Source organism: Psittacula echo (assembly GCF_963264785.1).
Source record: "Psittacula echo genome assembly, chromosome: 11".
Lineage (NCBI taxonomy): Eukaryota > Metazoa > Chordata > Aves > Psittaciformes > Psittacidae > Psittacula > Psittacula echo.
Window position 1 is genome coordinate 3,764,085 of NC_137746.1, and position 22,486 is coordinate 3,786,570.

General features: G+C 47.9%; 1 protein-coding gene across 1 annotated transcript; it reads left to right on the forward strand.

Moving 5' to 3' along the window:
* Positions 1-935: 935 nt before the first annotated feature.
* On the forward strand, positions 936-21,803 carry TGFBI (transforming growth factor beta induced; the record flags this gene model as incomplete). Its single annotated transcript, XM_080627500.1, has 17 exons — positions 936-1,060; positions 5,501-5,599; positions 11,950-12,014; positions 12,868-13,025; positions 13,822-13,986; positions 14,506-14,652; positions 15,323-15,464; positions 16,043-16,255; positions 16,401-16,538; positions 16,772-16,917; positions 17,087-17,223; positions 17,660-17,790; positions 19,759-19,883; positions 20,796-20,898; positions 21,087-21,166; positions 21,554-21,578; positions 21,748-21,803. The coding sequence occupies exons 1-17, from the start codon at positions 945-947 to the stop codon at positions 21,801-21,803; spliced, it is 2,046 nt and encodes a 681-aa protein (XP_080483626.1). The 5' UTR covers positions 936-944.
* Between the last annotated feature and the right edge of the window lie 683 nt (positions 21,804-22,486).

Sequence of the window (22,486 nt, forward strand, 5' to 3'; positions counted from 1 at the left end):
TCAGCTTTGGTGTCAGTCTGGTCAGAGCAAATCCATTGCAATGTGGATGTGGCGGTGAGTCAAGTTAGACAGACTGAGGGCTGGGTGACTGGAATCTCCCCTGCCCCTTTGTGCATGGCATTGCATGAGGAACCTCAGTTTGCTGCGCTTTGCCCACAGTTTGAGCCCTTCAGGACTTCTGCAAGGGCTCTCTCCTCTAAGCCCATGGTGATGAGGACAGTGAGAGCCTCAAGTGAGGGTCTAACTTCTCTGCTACCATCACCTTTACAAGCACCAACACCTCTCTCTGCCCTTGGCTGGAAATGAGGTTTCCATGTGAGCTCTTCGGATGGCTGCGGTGCCAGGGCTGGCTCTTGGGTGCCTGTCCCATCAGCCACAAGCACCTTTGTGACCTTTCAGAGCAGTGGGGTTGCTTGTGCCAAAACTCCCTCTTAGGCTTCACCCCAGAGCCGTAACAACAGCAGCCTGGCCAAGAGGATGCTCCGATGGCACCCTTACTGCTCTTGCTTGGTTTAAAAGCAACCAGCAACCTCTCAACACGTGTGATCCCTGCCAGCACTAGAAGATGCTGGGAGTGAGGTGTGATCCCAGAGCGCACTAAGCGGGTCTCAGCATGGGGTCGCATTCAAACCAGTGGTGGGGCAGGGCCGCGCGGCAGCCAAGAGCCCACCCCGGGGCTGAGATCCAGGGGACCCCGGAGCGTGTGAGCCCAACCGCCCCAGCGTGAGCCCCGAACGGGGGTACCGGACGGACGGACGGACGGACGGACTCCATCCCGGGGGGCGGCCCCCTCTCCACTCCCTTCCCCTCCCCTCCCGCCGGGCCGGGCGGTGGCTCCGCTCCCCCCGCGCCGCCGCTCCCCGCCCCCGGCCGCCGCCGCATTTAACGGGGAGAGCGGCCGCCGGCCCGTCCCGTTCCCGTCCCCGTCCCGCCGGCTCCCGGCCATGGCGCGCCCGCCGCTGCCGCTGCTGCTGGCGCTGGCTCTGGGTCTCGCCGCCGCCGCCAAGTCCCCGTACCAGCAGGTCCTGCAGCACAGCCGGCTCCGCGGCCGGCAGCACGGGTAAGCGCATCCCCGGGGGGAAAGGAGGGGACAGGGAGGGGGGAATTGTTTCTCCCCACGTTTGCACAGACCCGGTGGGCGGTGGAACCGGCCCGGCTGCCGTCTCGCCCGTCCCGGTGCCGCCGTCGGCGCTTTGAGCGGGTGCGGAGGAGCCGCGTTGCCCGGGGCCGGAGCGGCACAGCGGCAGGGCGGCCCGGTCCCCGGGGAGGCAGCCTCGGTGCTTTCGGCCCCGAGAACGGCTTTTGCTTTCCTTATCCCTCGGATAATTACTGCTTTCATCCTCGAGCAACTTCTCTCTTCTGGGTAACTTTCCTCTCTTCTCTCGGGATGCTTAACATCACAGATGTAATTTTAGAGCCGTCAGTGATTCCTTATCAGTCTATCCCTGCTAAGGGAAAAGGGAAAAAATATCCCCAGATTTTGAAGGGTCAAACGCTTTGTGGAAGGGATCCAGGAATTCTCATTTTCATGAATTTATAGCAAAAGAAAGAGAATTGGTTCAATGGCAGGGGAGTGTCTCTGTGGAGTTAAGCAGCAACTTCCTCTTGGAGGGGAACCCCCACTCAAAGTCTGGAAAGTTTTATGGATGTCTTGAAAAGTCTTGGAAGTTTTCTGGATGAAAGTGATCACTTATTCACTCATAAAGCTTCCAAGGTAAGGGATATCCAAAAATGTGTATAGACCTCTTGTGCTAGATGGACAGTATCTTATGGACCGAGTAGCTTGAGTCTTCATCGACAGGCAGAACACTAACCCAATGGTAACAGTTGTTCTCACTGTGTTCAAAATGCATTGGGAATTAGGGAGGTGAAGGGATGACAGACTTTTCAGCTGGCTTCCGTCGTGCAGGAGGATGACATTGATTGAACTGCAGCTTCCATTTAAATGGTTTGCTGAAGGCAGGGTCATAAAATGCTTTTAAAAAGCCCCCCAAGACTTAACTATTGCAGTTTGACATGTTCTCTGGCAGGGATCCAGCTCAGTGTTTATGAACAGGGGTGTGCTGTTTGCGTGTCTGATGAGGTACAGAATGCGCTAAGTGCTGAGCTGATGCCTCTTTGTAAGGTCTCCATAACGAAGGGATGACGGCGACTTACACACAAATACTGTGAGTCTTCCGCTTCATCTCTGTGTGATGTGAAACGCAGTAAATACCCAGTTCTGCTGATAGCCCCAAGGCAGAAGTTTGCTCAGACTCAGGAAGTTAGTCCTGATGTAAATCAGTGCACTCATCTCTGCAGAGAGAAGCCCGTTAATCCCTGTACAATCAATAGTCACAGGGTAAGATGTGAGTGCTGGTGCCTGAGATCTTTGGAATACACAAGGAATTAGTATTCCAGACTTTCCAGATGAGGTGAAGTAATGCTGAGATAAACCCAGTGTAGCTGACCACAGCACTGCGCTCACTGGTCCCTTTGATGGAGAGAGCAATTTAGACCAAGTTGAGTGTTAAACAGTGATTAATGATGTGCCAAAGAGATACAGCAACACAAAACCAGCCAACAAGCCATGGGATGTGAGGCATGTTGTTTTGCTTACAAGAGGGAGCTCAGGAGGGATGTGGGACCAGGATTGCCACCCTTTCTGCTGCGAGCATCCCCCACACCATCAATGCCCCTATTGAGCTGAGAGCGAGTTGGGTGGCAGAGCTTGGCTCTGCAGCAAAACTTGTACATCTTAATGAACCTTTAAAGTGAATCAGCTCAAGTCCAGTGGAGGAGCTGAGAAGTGTATCAGGAGAATTAACATTTGAAGATGAAAACCTAGGAGCACCCACCTGGCCTTGTGGGTACTATGTGATGCTGGGGAGCTTCATAGGCATAGTCACGGCAGGTAGCTTGGGCCATATGGTAAATCCTGCCCTTCTCTGCCACTTCCAAAGGGCAGCCGCGGCTCCAGCAGCTCCCAGCTGCTCCTGCCAAGTGGAAGGCTTCAGCTGCAAGGGAACAATAGGCAGTTTTATCCTGGAGTCAGCGCGGCTGGCTGGGAACGGCATGGCAGAGGTGATGAACTCCAACGAGGAGAGGGGAGAGTGTTGACAAATTCATTTTAAGCCAGACCGGGCAAAAGACCAGAACACGCACCGCAGGGAGCCGCTACTACAGCCTGCCTGCAGGAATCATTGATAACACGGCCCTGGAGGGGGATTTTCCACGCTGGTGGGAAGAAGTTTTCCCCCATAAGTCATGGAGAGAGCAGCAGCCCCACAGAGCTGCAGTTCCAGGCAGGGAGGAGGGAGCAAGGCAGTGCTGGGTTTGATGCTGCCCTGAAGACACAAGGGTTTTCTTGGCGGGCTGCTCCCAGGGATACAGGGGAAGTGATCAAACAAGTGCTTCAGTAGCCAGGCTTGTCAAGATGAATATTAGATGGATTGTCCACTGCCGTCAGCCAGACGCTGAAATCAAGGCAAGGCTTGGAATTTGGATGTAATTGGAACCATATTGCGGCGTGGCGGGGCTGGGCAGCCGAGGTGGGCTGAGTCAGGGAGCACAGACGGCTCTCTAAGAGATGATGTGGTGTGGAACTTACTGAGCCCGGGCCTGCTTGACCAGCTGAAAGTTTGGCTTTGTGATTTCTAACTTCAGTACCGTCTTTCTCCTAATCCCTTGCCTTATATATAGAAAGGGAACTAAACTACCATTAACTGGATATGGCAGTAGCAAGGGGAACGGTGAATCTAATTCCTCCAGGTCCCACAGGCCTCCCCTTTCCCCTTGGGGCAGGACGGAGGTGCCAGCGCTGTGCAGGGTCGGATCCTGCCTCTGAGCGCCCTGTGGCAGCCACGTCAACAAAGGCTCATTGAAGGCAAGCCAAGCTCCTGCTGAGACTGGCACTGGACTTAGCCAACATATAGGAGACCCTCACGTTAATTCATGCTAATGATGGGCAGGCTGGCCTGCTTTGGAGAGAGCTGAATTTGGGACGCTGGTGAAAAGCAAGCACGGTCGCAGGAAGACTTGGTGCTCAGGCTGCAAGCTCTGCTTTTGTTAACTCTGGTAGGCAGGCAGGCAGCATCCCAGTCAAACTCAGCGTGAAACAGGCTGCTGTCCTAAACAGATCAACAAGACCTTTACTCCAGGCCCATCCTGAGTTTCGTTTGTGCACATGAAAACTCTGCCTTGAAGTTGTCGAGCACTTCTGATGGGCTGAAGTGATGATTTATGGATTTTGCTTAATTGTTTGTTTTCCCTCCATCTGCCTGGCAGCCAACACTGTGCATACTTTTGGAGCCACTGCCTCAACTGGGGCATTGTGTTGGTGTTAGGAATCCAGCCTCAGTTGGGCTGAGCATCCTCAGCTTGCTTGGATGTTTGCTGCATCTCTGGCTCCAGCACAGAGGCAGGCAGTGGCCTCACAACCCAGATCCATAAATCATATCTCATGCACTGATTGTGCATTGCTTACATCCATGGCCAGGGCTGCTGGCCATAAACCACAAAGCCAGGCTGAGCAGAGAAATGCTGCGCTGGCCAAACCAGCAGCAAGAAAACTCCCAACTCCTATTTGACCACATCTTTGCTCGCAGTGATATCACTTCTTAGAAAGCTGAAAGGCTGAGTTAGCTCCCAGTGGGGTTAGTTACACACATAATGCCAACCGTCTGCTCTCCTGGTAGAGAAGGAGCCCTCAGTACTTTATCGGCTGGTAGAGTCACCCTCAATCTGTGCTGTCATACCTGGTGTGTTGAAACAGGAGTGGGCAGTGCCACTGCTCATTTTCCCATCAGCAGCTCAGCATCCGTGGCCAGAATTGGCTGAGTCTATCCTAGAGCAAAAGCACCCGTTCTGGTTTTGGTGCAGGTTGGTCCCTAGGCTGATGAATGTCTATTTTTACATCCTAAGCAATGAAATGATAGGGGGTTTTGGAAAGATTTGAATTATTTCATAACTTTTTACTATGAGGGTGCTGAGGCGATGGCACAGGGTGCCCAGGGAAGCTGTGGCTGCCCCATCCCTGGCAGCGTTCAAGGCCAGGTTGGACACAGGGGCTTGGAGCAAGCTGCTCCAGTGGAAGGGGTCCCTGCCTGTGGCAGGGGGTTGGAATTGGAGGAGCTTTAAGGTCCCTTCCAACCCAAACCAGCCTGGGATTCTAAGATCCCAAACTGTGAGTGCTGTTCACTATGGAAATACTAACCAAAGTATTATTTTTGACTTAATTTCTTTGTATTTTGGTGAGAGGTGGAACGTGGGAAAAACTTGGGGTTCAGTGAAGATAAAGATGCCCTGGCAGAGTGAAGATCTCCTTCCCTGCTTCCTCCACCTCACGATAGTCATTATACACTCCAACTGAGCAAGTCGACTTGCAGCTCTCAGTTTCCTCCCTTGCAGCCCCAGCAGGGGTTTTTGGGCACTGTCAAGTGGGGTCTGGCTCCATGTTGGGGGTCAGCACTGGAAGGAGGGAGCCTTACAGGACCCTCTTCTGCTTTGTCTTTACCTTTAGCCCCAACGTGTGTGCGGTGCAGAAGCTGATCGGCACAAACAGGAAATACTTCACCAACTGCAAGCAGTGGTACCAGAGGAAGATCTGCGGGAAGTCAACGTAAGTACCCGAGTGGTGGCCAGGGTCTCCCACAAGAGCCCGTTGTGGAGGTGGGTGCTGGATGGGAGAAGCAGACGGTGTGACAGACATGGAATGTCGCAGCCCACGGCGTGGGTTTAGTGTGCGTATGTGGTAGGAATCGGTTTAGCCTTTTACTCCCTAAGCAATCTCAGTGTTTTCCTCAAATGGCAATCATCATCCTAAAGCACTTAGATGTTAAGAATGGAAAGTACCGTGTAAATACAAACCCTGATGGTTTATTCTAATTGCTTTTCTATATATATTTATATAGCTCTCAGTGCTGTAATGAAGTGTGTGCCAGATGTTTTCTAGTATTTAGCTCTGGCTCCATACTCAATGCTGCCTAGATTTAAAACAAAGACAAAGAAGGGAAAGGCAACCCAGAGCTGATGGATATTGGAGAGAACATAAAATTCGTCTATGTGTGTTTGCTTTGGAAGGGAAAACAGAAATAAGGGGAAAGAGGTGTCACTTTTAGCCAACACTCTCTGATGACTCCACCAGGAAAATGAATTAGACTCGCAGGCCAATTCCATGTCTGAAATGGCAAACAATAATATTCAAGTAGCTGCTGCATCAAGTATCTGTGTAAGCAGCCTCGGGACATTCATTTGAAAGATGTAGTCAGCAGATAATTAAGGCTGTGCATGCCTGACTCTGTGCCAGGCTGTAGATCAGGAGCAGAGAATCCTTCCCCTCAGTGGAGGCCAAGCTGGGCTTTCAGACACGTTTGCTGTCCCGCACTTCAGCACCACTGCATCACTCAGTATCAGTGCAGAGATGCTCTGAACAGTGCTGGATGTGGGCATCAGAGCTGTGGGGCAGGTTGGTCCTGGATCTGCAGGGTCAAGAACAAAGAGCATAAAATCATCTCATGTGTTTCCAATATGGTCCAATGTAAATTGTAGATAGATCTATAGAAATACGCAGTTCTTTATGTAGATTGTATAAACTCTGTTTCTGTAGTCAGCAGCAGACCTTGTGATTTGAACTGTGGTAAGATATATTGCTTTTATTTTGGTTGCCTTCATTGGTTTAATTGTGGTACCTGGCCACTGGGATTCATTTTGTGGGTCTGGTGTTGGTAAAGAGAGGAGGAAGGCAAAACAGGAGTCAACATTGTGCACAGCTTTCGGCCTTCCATCGTGCTACCCATGAATTCATCTAAAAGAGGACAATTCTGTACTTCAGGAGGATGCATTGCAGGGTGACCATATAGTGAGCATGTGTGATGGTTTCCTGTATGTCCAATTGTCTTTACCAAAGTAAAATAAAAGGAGAGAGAATATGGTTAAAAAAACCCCAACTCCCTTCCCTTAATTCTTCAAACCCACCAAATCTTGGAAGACCTCATTTATGGGATTAGAGTTCAAGTTCTCGTCTTGGCTGAATAGTGGCTTTTCTGACGTAAAATGGGCAAGATTATGGCCTGGCAATATGGTATCATCATTGCCTCTTCTGATAACAGAGTAGCTTAGTAGGTCTCCAAAGAAAACATGACTCAGCTGTGGATGTGGGATAGCTTTGCTGTTGTAGTCCCTGCAAGGCAAAGCGATCCAGCCATGGATTCCTTCAGCTCCAAAGCATATGAAAACCTAACCTCACATAACCCAAGTGTGTAGCTGAATTTGGCAGAGACAAACTCATCTGCTTATCTCCAGGAAGAGGTGGAACAAGTGGCATTTGGCAGTATTTTACCATTTCATTTGAGGAGATGAGGTGATCTCTTCTAACCTCTGCTTTTACCCGAGTGTCCAATGCAGTGATGCATCGCTGAGAGAAAAGTGCACAGAGCATTAACCTGCCTGTTAACCTATGAGATAATGTTCCCATTATACATGGAATTTGCTCACTATTCTTCGCTTTGCATCACCTCCACAATGGGTGTTGTTGTCTTCTTCTTCTCTCTTCCTAGTCAGTTTTGAGCCTTGCCCTACTTTGCCCTTTAGCAGTGCTTGTGCAGAACAAAAGGCACGTGCCTTGACTCAGATTTTCGAGAGGACCCCAGGACAGCTCTGATTACAAACCTGTGCTGGTGATGGCTCCCACTGGACATGGTGTTCCTGGCATATGGAAGCAATCAAGAGTCATTTGGGCCATAAAGGACATGATGCGTTACACTACGGCAGTCAGAGTCTTAAACCAGTGTGAGGGGTCTGATGCTGCGCTGTGCTCAGTGCTGTGTGGACACAGTTAATGGTGCTCAGCAGAAACCCTTGAAGCTGGCCTATTGTGTGGGACTGCGCTGGTCTGGGAGAGATTTTGGGAATACCAGATGCCTTTAAATCCCAGAAAGAGTCAGGATTTGGCGTGTTCCTCTGCATAACTGGGTGGATCCAGCGTATGCTTGGGATCTATAGACAGAAGTCCTCTCCTGTGTGCTCGATCCTCCCATTGGCAGAGGGATCCACTCCATCAGCCCAAGGAAAACAGTGGAGCTGGATAAGCATGGTCATTTCTCTCCTCCTGCTAAGAGCTTTATCCCACTTGTGAGAAGAGCAGTCCTGGGATAGGAGACCCTTGACCCATCTCCCCTACTTCACATTTGACCTGGCTGTTATCCTCCTTATTTACTTAAAGGTCGATGGTTCCCCAGGTTGGATGTGTGGTGCAGGTGCAGATACATGGCTCTAGGAAGACAGTTTTGACTGCTTTAGTTCCTTTTCCTCCTTTGAGCACTGTTTCAAACAGGTACTGTGGAAGGAGGTCAGTGAGAGACCAGGTGCTGCAGGGAAGCAAAGCTGAGCTCCTGCAGCATCTTCAGGTCCTCAAGGGTGGAGTGCTCGACAGGGGCTGGATGTGCACGATGGAAATTCCCACTCATGCCTCAGAAGAGGACTCTTACCTCTTTATCTGCCTCATTTTAATTTGTTTTTCTTCTCTTTGCTGAAGTGTTGGCTCACATGGGTGAGGGAGAAATTAGATAGAGGAGTTCTGTACATTCTTCATCGTTGCTGATGAAGTGAGATAAGACAGTTGGCAAGAAGTCTGACACCGCTTTGATTTTAATGAGCACTGAAACAAGATTGTTTTGGTAATTAGGTAATTTTCCACTCTTGCTTATTTCAAAGCCAAAGAAATAGTTTATTTAGAGTATATTCTCGTCGTTGTGCCTGTGCTTTCCATCCTCCCTTATGCACTGGGCTCATTCTTCCAGGACTGGGGTTGCAATTGAACGCGTCCCCACACACTTTTTTGTCTTGGGAATGAAAAGACAGCTTGCATACATTTCAGGTTTGATTATTTTTTGAGGAATAACTGGTGGCAGTCAGTTACCCCTTACTACATTTCTTCTTTAACTTTTAATTTAACTTCCCTTTCCTTGTCTGATGCACTTTCCTGCAGGAGAGAAAATGACTCTCTGGCACTTACTTTGCAAAAACAAAACATACGGATTTTATTACAGGAAATGATTACAAATGGATCTTTATTCACTAATAGATGCCTAAGCTTATTTTTATTGCCTTGAAAAATGCACTTGAGATTTAATTTCAGATCCTAAGAATGCAACAGCAGTGACACAAAGGCCAATAAAGCCAGGGAGCTTGCTTCTGCACCCAGACACTGATAGACATTTAACAAATAGAATGTTTCAAAGCCAGAAGCTGACGAACTATAGACTTGACTGGAAATTACTCAATGGGGAGGCCAGGAAATTGTGGTCAGAGGCGTTGCAGAGTGGATGACAAATGCTCTTTGTGTGAGGGAATTGGTTTTTTAACCTACATCAGTGGCATCTGCCATGTCCCAGTGTGGTGCTCTGCAGCATGGAGCAGACACCAGAAACAGGGATGGACTTGGCACTCCAAAGGCTCTTGTGCAGAACCTGTGGTGAGGTGCAGGGGAGGTGTTCAGTGTTTTCTCCCATGGGCTGTTTGCCCCTGGCCATGTAAGAGAAATACTCCTTCTGGGCAGCAGACTGGAGGAGAGCATGTCAAAGGAGCAGCCTTCCTCCCATATGGATGTATAGAGTCCAGTAGCATCAAGATGCAGAGTCCACCATGGCTGTGCTGCTGCTCTCCAGGGCTGAAGGGGCTGCAGGACCATTTGTGAGGGTGCGCTGTGCCCAGCCTCAAGCTACCCCTTGAATAGTGCCCAGGTGCCTTTGAGTGGTCTTGTGCTTCCATCAAAGCCAGCAGACACGGAACAGCAAAAGGCTGAAGCTGAAACTCTTGTTTGCAACCCACATCTCTGGCTCTTTGTAGGTGCAAACACTTGGCTGAGCACCTCTGTGTTCACCCAGCCCCTTGCAGAAGTTTTTTTGGTACTCAGCTCAAAAGGCTGGCATGCAAAATGCGTACCAGGTGATGCTGGCAGGCCACCTGCAGTGGGTGAAGGGGACTGTGGGGCTTGAAGGAACCCCTGCACGCATGGAGCTGGCCCTATGCCCAGCCTCAGTGCTTCTTGTCATTAGCTTCCCTTGTGGAGCGGTGCTGGAGATGCCTATGAACCCTCTGAGTTCTTCCCTGTGAGGGTGCTGAGGTGCTGGCACAGGGTGCCCAGAGAAGCTGTGGCTGCCCCATCCCTGGCAGTGTTCAAGGCCAGGTTGGTTGGAACTGGATGCTCTTTAAGGTCCCTTCCAACCCAAACCCTTCTGTGATTCTATGATATTAACAGGGCAAAAAAAAACACCAAGGAAAGAATCAATCCAGAAGTTGTCCATTTATTTTCCACAGGGGATCCTTTCTCCTCTTGCTCTTACGCTTGGTGTGAAAGGAGCAAGGCCATCTGATTGATGGGCTAAGCCTGCAAGGGAATAGGTGCTCCTCCCAAAGACAAATGCTTCCTCTGTGCTCCCGGTTGGATTCGAGACAAGTAGGATGCTGCACTGCCGAGCCTCAGTGCACTCGCTCACAGGGAAAGGAAAATCCTCAAGCTTCAGATATTTGTCATCATTTTAACACTGTTAACAAACACTGGAAATGCCTGGGGCTTAACAGAGAATTCTTCAGGGTAATTAAGAGCCAGTAAGTGAAACAAATACCTGCTTTTCTGTGACAGAAGCAAATAAATTCCGTGTCATGGTTTCCTAAGAGAATTACAAAGCAAACCCAGACTGATTGTCTAGACATTATATATTCCATGTGGGAAAGAGTTTGCCTAAAGCAATCCCTTCCTTTGACTACCGGAGATCTTAACACCCTGCTGCTTTGCTCTCCCCAGTCCCCCTGTCTTGTGTTCATTAGAAACACACACTTTCTCCCCCCACCACTTCCCTCCCCTACCTCCACTTTTTCTCCCTAGAAACTAACTCCAGTCTAGACAGTTCCCTTGGTTCAGACCTGTAATCAAAGCTGAAGAGCTGATTAAAGAGAAATCATTCCAAAGTTCAGCATAAATAATTCCTGAGTGCTGACGTAGGCTTTAAAAGGCTTATTTATAGATCGATCGGAGATTAATGAGCTGTGACGAAGGGGCAGGATGCTGATGCACACAGCGTGGGGCTCACTGGCTCAGGGCTGCCCCAGCAGCCAGATGCCTGCTGGGGAGGGATGGAAGGACCACACGCTCATAGAATCCCAGACTGCTTTGTGTTGGAAGGGACCTTAAAGCTCATCCAGTTCCAACCCCTGCCACGGGCAGGGACCCCTTCCACTGGAGCAGTTTGCTCCAAGCCTCTGTGTCCAACCTGGCCTTGAACACTGCCAGGGATGGGGCAGCCGCAGCTTCTCTGGGCACCCTGTGCCAGCGCCTCAGCACCCTCACAGGGAAGAGCTTCTGCCTAAGAGCTCATCTCAGTCTCCCCTCGGGCAGGTTAAAGCCATTCCCCTTGGCCTGTCCCTACATCCCTTGTCCCAAGCCCCTCTCCAGGTTTCCTGCAGCCCCTTTAGGCACTGGAGCTGCTCTCAGGTCTCCCCTTCAGGAGCCTTCTCTTCTCCAGGCTGCCCCAGCCCAGCTCTCTCAGCCTGGCTCCAGAGCAGAGCTGCTCCAGCCCTCGCAGCATCTCCACGGCCCTTTTCTGGATTTGTCAGCCAGGGAAATCCCCCAATCCCATGGGAAATGTGCCCAAATGAACCAGCACTTGCAGTGCCTTGCATAGGTTATCTGTTGGAACCACGGCATCAGTTCCCATCCCCTGTTTGTATGAATTCTCCTGGAAAGTGTGGTATTGAAAAGAAATTTTGTCTGCTTTTTTCTGTGGTGAAACTGGCAACACGCAGCCCTGAAGGAGATAAAAATCATGGTTTGCTGTTGTTCCAAGTCTGCGTTTCTAATGAAGAGTTTGCTTAGAAACATCACCAAATATGGATGGATGCAGAACTATAGCAAATAGAGAAACAGCAGTGAGACGCCATCCATTAATCTGCTGTGTCCATCTCTTATTCCAGAGTCATCAGTTACGAGTGCTGTCCTGGATATGAAAAAGTTCCTGGAGAAAAAGGCTGCCCAGCTGGTAAAAACATGTTTGATGTTTTTTTAGACTCCTAAAGCTGATACAGCTGCCTGGTAAGGGGAGATGTCAGGAAATTGCTCAAAGTGGATTCGATCTTTGCCATTTGTGCACAATATTGCCATGGACAAGTCAGAAATGGACTCGGCAGAGCACCAGCCGAGGGCCAGATCAGCTCCATAGCATGCAAAATGTTCCAGACAACTTCAAACCTTGGATATAGTTAAGCTTAACTAAGCATGAGAGGGCCGTAGGGAACTAGTTGGTCCAACATAGCTGTATTGGAACTGCGGTCCTGAGGAATGATCGAGTAGCCGGCAGCTCTGCCAATCTCTGCTCATTGTTTTGGCAAGCATGAGGTTAGCAAAATTGCCTTCGGGAGGAAATACAGTTCAACCACTGGTGAATTCACTGGGTTTATTGAAGAAAAGCATATTCTGCCTTTGCTTTCTGAACACTTCCTTGATGCTGCCCATTTAAGCCCGTGGGCTGGTGTGGATGGGCCAGTGGAGACCGAGACCGGCGGCGAGCTGCCAGCTCTGAACATCAAAAGCCGCCGTACAAACAAGGATTAGGTGAAAGCAATGAATGTCATTGCTTGCCTCAATTCCCATCCATATAAACCCAGAGTAACTCCATTTAAACCTGCAGAGATGCAGTAGATCCTGGATTACTCTGCTGTAATTGAGGCTGGAGCTGTCAGGCTATGATTATTTATTATCTAATTAATGAAGAGATACGAGTTCCGTGAAGGGCTTCATTTCCCCAGGTGTTCTCACCAGCAGCTCTCCTTTAATTCAGCACAGAGCAGGAGGGATGAATGATGTGTTGGGAATATAACCTTCTCTTCTTTCAGCGCTGCCGCTTTCCAACATCTATGAAACCCTGGGAGTTGTTGGGTCTTCCACCACGCAGCTCTACTCTGACCGCTCCAACCTAAGGCCAGAAATCGAAGGACCCGGAAGCTTTACGATTTTTGCCCCAAGTAATGAGGCCTGGGCATCCTTGCCTGCTGTAAGATCCAATTCTCTTCTTCCTCCTCTCCCTCTGGCTTTCTGTAGTGGAGATCCAGCTCTGCAGGGGCCTGCATCCAGCCCCATCTGGCAGAATAGACACAGTCCTGATATAGGAAGGACTATGATTTTCCAAGATGGGAATCACTGAGGGGTCCATCAGCTCCAGAGCTTTGTTTCTGAAAGAGCCCAACACCAGAGATGTGGATGCTCTCCAGGAGGTGGATGTAGAAATCACCTCATTTAGTTTTCCCTGCCTCTTACCATTAGAGATGATGTTAAGAGACTTTCCATCCCTTTTATGTTTTCCTTGTTGACCCTTACTTTACCCCTCTGGTTGTTCTCAATAATTTACACAGGATATGTATGAACAGCTATTGGGGCAGGGAGGGGGCATCTTTTTGGCTACCCCCTCCAACAAGCCTCTACCCAAACTTGCACCTGTGGAGCCCCTTGTAGGGATGCTGCTGCTGGGAACGTCTTCTGGTGTATTTGTCCTTGGCCCTGAGCGATGCCTTTTGTTGCCTCACTGCTCGTTTCCATGCAGTAATCCCGCACTGGAGCTTGCTGCCATCATCCCTTTTTCTGCCAAAGAGGAGGGTGCCAGAGCTGCTGTTCTAAGGCAAAAGATCTACAAAAGTTAAAGCTCTTAATGTGCACAGATGGTGAACACATCACTCAATATACACACATACACACACCTTGGGAGCACCCTGGATGCAGCCAGGCTTCTGGCTCTCTCTAACAAATGCCTTAATTCCACTCAGCACTAAAACCTGAATTCTTCTGATATTCAGGAAACTCTGGATTCCTTAGTGAGTAACGTTAACATTGAGCTGCTCAACGCCCTCCGCTACCACATGGTGAACAAACGAGTCCTCACGGATGATCTGAAACATGGGACAACGCTTAACTCAATGTACCAGGACCTGCCTATCCAGATTCACCACTATCCCAATGGGGTAAGACGTGCATTCAACTTACCCATAGCAAGCTTGTGTTTCTGCTGCTTCCTACCACCTATGCTGTCCTTGGACCTCCAGGACTCTGTAATGCGCAGGTTGGCAGCTCTTAATTTAGGATCCATTTTAGAAAGAGCTTGAAAAGAATATTAATATATATATAATATATATTTTTGTATATATATTTATATATATATATAGTCAATAGTTTCACCAGTGCTATTGCAGGGAAGTTGCCCACGTTGCCTAAGTGTTGGTTCCTGCATATTTTCTTAGTCTTGATGACTCAGGGGAGACAAAACCACTGATTATTTTCAAAGCTCTTTACACATCAAATGTTCCAGACATTCTGGATAGTGCATTCTCATTCTTTGTGTGTATTTTTTTGGGAAGCCACATTTGTGCTCCTGCTGATTCAATATTAAAGCACTCGCTGTGTTTGAAACAGAAAACCAGCAGTGCTTGCTTTACTTTCTTGTTTTAGTGCATGTAACACCTTGTGGCTCTTTCCCTCTGCAGATTGTGACTGTGAACTGTGCCAGGCTGTTGAAAGCTGACCACCATGCCACCAACGGAGTGGTCCATGTCATCGACAAAGTCATTGCTACCACTACAAACAGCATTCAGCACATCATTGAGACCGAGGAAAGCCTGGAAACTCTTCGGGTGAGTCCATCCCACACGTGCTCCAGGCTCCTGAAAGGTGTTCAGTCGTCCCACCCCGGTGAATTGTCATGAAGAGCTTGCCAGTGTCTATGGGCTGTGGTTCTAAAGGTGCTGATAAAATTCTTGTGCCAATATCTTATTTTGCTTTAGGAAGTGTTTGATATCAGCACAAGTCGGGTTTTATGAGGGTAATTGTCACCCTGCTATTGCTGTCAGTAAAGTGACGTAGGCTGAGTCTATCTCCTCACTCTTCTATGGCAATATAGGGAATATTAACTGCTCGGATTTGATGAGTGCCAATTTATGTGCCTTGGTATTCTCCAAGTTAGGGATAACTTAAAAGCACAGGGGTTTTGTGGTTAGCCAGCTGTGGGTTCTGATCTGAATTATTCACTGGAATTTACTGTGACCCTTTCCAGGCCTATCAGGGTATTTGAATTAGCTCTCAGTCTTGCCAAAATAGGGCTCTTGTACTCAGATTTCTGGAACACAAGAGAGCCATGGGCCAGGTCAAATTTATAAAGGGACCAAAGTGCTGAAAGAAGCTATTCAGGATTTTTTTATAAGTCTTCTGAAATTATAAAAGCCTCAATAAATCTGGCCCTGGACAAAGTTGCTGACCTTTGTGTTCTGGCTGAATGTGTTTTACCCTCTCCTAATTTCTCTGCAGGCTGCTGTGGCTGCTTCTGACCTCAACAGCTTGCTGGAAAGCAAAGGCCAGTACACGCTCCTGGCTCCAACCAACGAAGCCTTTGAGAAGATCCCACGAGAAACACTGAACAGGATCCTGGGGGACCCAGAAGCCCTGAGGGGTAAGTGCTTGTTACTGAGCCCAGCGAGAGACTGATGGGTGGGGTTTGGTGCTGAATTCCCTCTCAAGGACATTTGAGTGGCTCCTTGATGCATTCTGACAACAACTGCAGTAAACTGGTTCAACAGGCTCCAGCTTTTTAAACCGGGCAGCCCAGGCTGCTTTGGATGTAGATACGGTAGATGTGTAGATGTGGCAGCAAGAGTGGTATCCAGATATGGAGGAGAGGGCTGAAGCAGTCCCTTTTCCAAGTTTTCCTTTAGCACTCCTGTATGTGATGGTGATTTCCATCAATCCAGCAAGACGCAAGAAAACTGGTATCTATCTAAAATCTAATCTGGCAAATGACCACATGAATAACCACACGAAGCCTTTTAAAGCTGGCAAAGATGTATGAAAATTACTCTTTTTAGGCACTTCATTTCACAGGCAGCCAAACTAAAATCAGCACAATCTAAAATGATTGTGCATCTCTTGGAGTGGAGCCCATACAGTACAGTACAGACCAGGATCCCTAAAAGATGCCGTTATGTCACAGCTGATTCCTGCAGCTCACTAAGACACTTGCCTCTCTTATAGACCTGCTGAACCATCACATCCTGAAGTCAGCCATGTGTGCTGAGGCCATCATCGCTGGCCTGACAATGGAGACTCTGGAAGGAACCACCTTGGATGTGGGCTGCAGTGGGGAAGAGCTGACCCTCAATGGAAAGCCCATCATTGCCAACAAGGATATCCTGGCAACCAACGGCGTTGTACATTTTGTTAATGAGCTGCTGATCCCAGACTCAGGTACTGGTGCCTCTCTGCATCTTTCTGTTGCCTTTCTTTCATCTCTTTTGCCAAGGAAATACTGGATTTGGAGGACGTAGCTAATTCGCAGTGATGCGTGGATTGTCTTTGACACAAGGTTACGATGTGTTCCTTTTCTTTTCAGCTAAGACTCTGTTTGAGTTGGCACAAGAATCTGAAGTTTCCAAGTCCATGGACTTCTTCAGACAAGCTGGTCTCAGTTCTCATCTAACTGGCAGCGAGCGAGTGACCCTCCTTGCCCCAGTGAATGATGTGTTCAAAGGTAAACTGCGGGGAGTAAATCCCTTTCTTCCATCAGTTTGGGCCACAAATCTCAGTCTTCAGCCAAGTTTCAGTGCACAAGTATGCAAATCCTCTTGTGAATGCCTCAGCTATAGGCAGTGCCATCTCGCATTACAATTAAAAACTCCTGTGGGTAATACTCTATTGAACACTTGAGTGTCTCAGTGGTCGTTTTAAGTGAATCCCTGGCTCTTCCCATGCTTTTTTCTGCAGATGGACTCCCCGTTGTTGACAGCAACATGAAAAACCTGCTTCTGAACCACATTATTAAAGACCAGCTCTCCTCTAAATATCTTTACCATGGACAGAAGCTGCAGACTCTGGGTGACAAGGAACTGAGAGTTTTTGTGTACCGCAATGTGAGTTCTTGCATTTTGTGGTGCTCTGAATGATGGCTGAATGATGCTCGATGGCTGTAATGTTATGGCCAGCATGTTGAAAGTGTAATTGAGCACTGTGGAAAGCATAAAGATCTCTCTTTTGAAGCATATGCTAATAAAGGCGGTTTATCTGCAATTTGTTTCGCAGAACCTTTGCATTGAAAATGCCTGCATTGCTGCCCATGACAAGCGAGGAAGGTTTGGGACCCTCTTTAGCGTGGACAAAATGCTGACTCCACCATCTGGCTCAGTGATGGATGTTCTCAAGGCAGACCATCGCTTCAGGTGACCTTTCTGCTCTGCCTAAATGCTGGTTAGGAGCAGAAGAACTGCCAAAGCAGTTCCTATTTATTATGGGTTGTAGTCATGACTATACATATTTTGTTTAACATGGAAAGAGCATCCAAACCCATGGTCTCATCCCTAAATTACAGGGAGTGAGACTTCAAATAACTCGTCAATGAGTTGTGAGCCAGGAGTGTGTGGTCCCCCTTAATACAGTAACAAGCTGGCTCTGAAGCCTTCTCTGCCCATCCAAGCCACTGTGGCCAGTGTCTCCTCGTTACCATTTGTTCCCCAAGGAGTCAGTATTCCCAGGTTGTCTTTCCCATTTCTCAGATGTTCTGGTTGGACCTCACAGGCTCATTTCCTGCTTAATCAACTGTCAAAGCCCAACAAAAGTAGTTTATAGCAAAGCATTTCATGTATGTTTGTTTTGCAGCACGTTGGTGGCTGCGATCCAGTCTGCAGGTCTCACGGAGAACCTGAACAGGCCAGGTACCTTCACTGTGTTTGCTCCAACAAACGAAGCTTTCCGAGCCATGCCCCAAGGGGAACTGAACAAACTCATGGGTGAGTGTTTTTAGAGCATTTCAGTGAAGAGCTGCTGTGTGTTATTGGCATGAGATGGGGAGGAATGGCTAAGTTTCTCTGCCATATCTCATTTCTTAACCCTGTCTGTTGGAAGCGTGGGCTTCCTACACAAGTGGTTTGGATAAGCCGTACCCAGCAGAAAGCTGAGGATGTGCAGGAGAGCACACAAAGTGTGAACAGAGGCTTATACTTTCCTTGTGCTTGGGAGACATGTTTGTAGTGTGTGCTACAAACTTACTATGACTTTAATTTTGCTGTGCTGGCTGGTGTAAGCAAGATAACTCTAAGGTGTTTCTAGAGGAACTGATGAGGTCCCTGCCTCTCTCAGGGAGGACGGAGGTGACAATGAGGCTGTCAGGGATCATCAGGGTGTCAAAAGTGAGTTTTGCAGATAGGAAACATGGTAACATGGTCCACATTCAGCCTCTAGTTACACTGAATGACATTTAAGCAGTAAAAGAATGGAGCTGTTGCTTTTATCCATGTGGACAAAGTAGGAAGCCCAGTCTGATGCTCAGAAGACAACAAATATCCCCGTCTAGAACAGATGAAGACCAATATCCTGAAAAGCACAGGTGTGCAGGCTGGGTGTGGAAAAAAGCATGGGAATGTTTAGGAATGCTCTTCTGGATAAGCAGCATGATCTTTTACTTTGTTCATGTTGAAAGCCAGCTGTGGTTGGAAACAATGAGAGGTATTTGAGTGTAATGTCTTCTTGTCATCAAAGCCCAACCAAACATTGACATCATAACTTGGGAAGCATCTCCCCGTGGTAGCTGGTTATCCTTTTAAGTGCAGGGATGAGGAACTGGTGATTCCACCCTGCGCATCCAGTCTAGTGCTTAATACATAAATACTTCACAACTATTGTAAATGGCTGCAGGACTGAGGTATCCCAGATGCACACACTTCAGATGTGCTTCTTTTTCACACAAATCTTTAGCATGCATTTCTAATGAATCATAGAATAGTTAGGGTTGGAAAGGACCTTAAGATCATCTAATTCCAACCCCCCTGCCATTGGCAAGGACACCTCACACTAAACCGTGTCATGCTGGTGAGGAGCTGCAGTGTGCACTGCAGCCGCCCTAGGGAATCTAATAGAGAAAAAAGCTTGGAGCGTGTTCAGATATGAGCATTGAAAGAAAGCGTCCCCTTTGTTGAAGGAGCTGCTCTGGTTTTGTAGTTGGAGGCTATCTTTTTGCACTAGATGTTCCCCATCGCCAGTATGTGGGGTTTGTCACTGATGCTGCATCCTCTAAAGGAGGAGATGGAGGAGAGCTGCTGGCCTGGGCTGTGCACATCATTGCCTCTTATGGAAAATGGATAGTGAAGGGGAAGCATCTTATCCTTCTAAAATCTGTTTCAAAGCACGGTCAGATGAGTACAGACTCAGTGGGGTGGGGATCAGGCCAGCAATCTGTGAGCCACTGGTGACATTTCTCCTGCACTTTTCCACTTCCTACCCAGGAATCCTGCAGTTTCAGCCATGGAGATTATTGCCAAGTGACGCTGGTGCTGGCGAAAGCATCGACATTTCCAAATACCAGAGTGCTCTATCTGCTTCCTTATTTCACGTGGGTCTTTTCCCCTCTGCAGACTTCTTTGGGAAGTGAAAGCAGCAACAGAAGCAGGTTCATGCTGTGCACAGTGAGAGAATGTGGGACTGAAAAACCAAGAGATAGGGATTTCATGTGTGAGGTTTGGTAGGAACCAAGGTTGGACACAGGACTCGCTGGGATCCTAACCTGCTCAGGCAGGACTGGCCTCAATGTTCTACCCAGCTCTAATCAAGGTCCTTCTTCCTGCTCTTTCCAATTTCATGTTGTTTCCTTGCACTTTTCAGGAAATTAGGATATTTTCCATGAAATCTCATTCCAGCACACGGAATATGGGAACCCAGCCCTGATGCTGTTTCGCAAATGTACGTGTTTTCTCCCCCCCCAGGTAATGCCAAGGAGCTCGCCAACATCCTCAAGTTCCACGTGGCTGATGAGATCCTGGTGAGCGGCGCAGTCAGTGCCCTTGTGAGGCTCAAGTCCATGCAGGGAGATAAATTAGAAGTCAGCATGGTGAGTCACCTTGGATGGGGTTTTGTGGTCAGCAGGGCTGTGGTCTGAGTTTAGATGTCTATGTCAAGGACCAAAGTATGTCTATGCTCATTTGGATGGTGTGGGAAACTCTTCTAGTGCATGCAGACCCACCAAACAGTGTTTTCTGGGCTTCAGCTCAGGGACCATTGCCATGTGTTCCATTCGGCGAGCTGGCAGTCTTGAAATGTGGTTTGCTTCAGCTTTCTCCCCAGAAGACCAACTGTAAATGATTTGCAGGAGCTGTTATAAATTGAACCCTGAGTCATGGGGGAAAAAAGCATAAATAAATTAAACAAATAGCTTGTTCAGCTCACACGTCCTTTTTTAGTGTAACAAAAATGATCTCTGCATGGGCTCCCTTAGCACAGCAGGGTTTATTTAGATATGTAATTTCATTTCACAAGCTCTGCACTGCGTTAAGAGAATGTGGGGTCCTCGACTGAGCTGAAAAATATGCTTCAGAAAATAAATAACCGGGACCCATGCTGTGCATAAGGAAGAAAACGCAGGATGAAATGGAAAGGGCAGTGTTTCCAAGTGCATTGAGTTGGCATCTTGCATGCTAGACTCGTTCTATGTCCAGTCCTATTCTGCCCTCTCCTGATGCCATCCCTCTTAGTGTGGCAAGGGAGCTGGTGGACATGCTCTGCTGCCATGGGACAGCATTCTCAGCCAATACATAGAGAAAGTCCATGTTCCAAAAGCCTGCCAGCACCTCCAGGACAAACTGCTCAGGCTATAATTTGGTTTTATATTCTTCTTAATTGGAAGAGGAAAATGCATGCAGCCACCCAGTAAATGAATGGATGGAAAGAGAGGGCTTTCTTAGTAAAACCGATGGCAAAAGTTCCTTATTTTCTACTTTTGAAATGTTTTTCTTTTCCTGACCAGAAAAACAACGTAATACACATCAACAAGGAGCCCGTTGCTGAAAGTGATATCATGGCCACGAATGGTGTGATTTATGCCGTGAACTCTGTCTTGCAGCCACAGGGTAGGTCCATGGTTAGAAGTATCTAGAGCCACACCACTGCAGGCAGCAGAGCTGCTTTGGGAGGGCGGTGATTGCTTCAGTATAGTGAGTATATTAGCCTGTTATGAGATTTTCAATACAAAATGATGGAAGGAAGCAGCCTATGTGCTTTGAAGAGTATTTCAGTGCTGTCTATGTTCCACCCTTAGCTTTCAGGCCACAAGAAAGAGGTGATGAGCCTGCAGATCCCGCATTAGAAATCTTCAAACAAGCGTCTGCATTATCCAAGGTAAAAGGCAAATAAATCTTTCACTGTAGATCTGTTGAAATTACACTTTAGTGATAATGATTGGCAGATAATGGCACATTCAGTCTTTGGCTGAGAGTGAGCATATGTATGGAATTCATGGAATTCCACATTCATGGAATGACCAATCCTCTCTTCTTGCATGATTTAATTATATAAAAAAATAATACATTTTGCAATATGAAGCCTACAGTTTGCAGTGCACTCTGAATGTAACCTTGGCATTGTACTATCTATGTCAGCTTCCAGTAACAGAGAGTCATCCATCCATGGTTTTCGGAGAGGAGGGATAAATATATTGACATGCAAACTCTTCTTATACCTATCAGAGATTAGTTGTGTTAATGCAGACCTTTTCTTTCCATGCAGGTTTCTCAGAGGAATCCTCGACTAGGTAAGACAACTTCCCTAGTTTGTTCCCAATTTCCATCATATGTCCCTGTCCCTTAAAGAGAGGTTTATTCCTTTGTCTTGCTCCAAGCAAGACGCAGCATCACGGGGAGGGACAGGAAAAGGGAGATGCTGTGTGTATATCCCACCTAACTCAGTCTTCTCCTTGGCAGCACCCGTCTACTCCCGGTTACTAGCGAGGATGAAGGAGAACTCAGGTCGATTTTGAGCCATGTCATGAGCAACCACAGTCAGCACCTCCATCCCATCCGCTCCGGCTGAAGAGAAGGACAGAATTGTTCTTAAAAACCAAATATCACCCTGAAGTTTATTTGTGTTTCTTATGAAATGGATAGGGAAAATGAAAAGCCATATATATATGTATATATTTTAAGACCATTTTTATTTGGAGTTTGACCTAAAAAGTTCCCAGACTGAGGATAGGTTTTGTCTGGTTTTGTTTTATAAAGTAGTCACTAATTTGCAGTTTTTAACATACCCAGTTTGGGGCTTGATACATTCATACAAAGCAGGTGCTTAATTCTGCCCTGGTTCAGGAGCTCAGATTGATGCTCAGAGCTCACCTTGGTGCTGTCTCACTGGGGGAGACTGAAAGGGGCTGAATTAAAGCCCCTTTTCCAGGCTCCCAGTGGTACCTACTGCCACTGCAGACTCCAGGCTCCCGGAGTGGGAAGCCAGGGATAATCTCACTGAAACCCCCCTCCAAACCAGTGCCAGAATTGGGACATTTGGGCCAGGATGACTTGGCAGGAATTGTGTATGTTCAAATACATCACCCAGGGCCAACTGTATGGCTGGGCAAACAGCGATTGCTTTGGAGGAAGTAAATTTACTGAAGGAATTAACCATTACCCAAGCAATTTCGTTTTCCTGTTTTTTTGGGTGTATTTT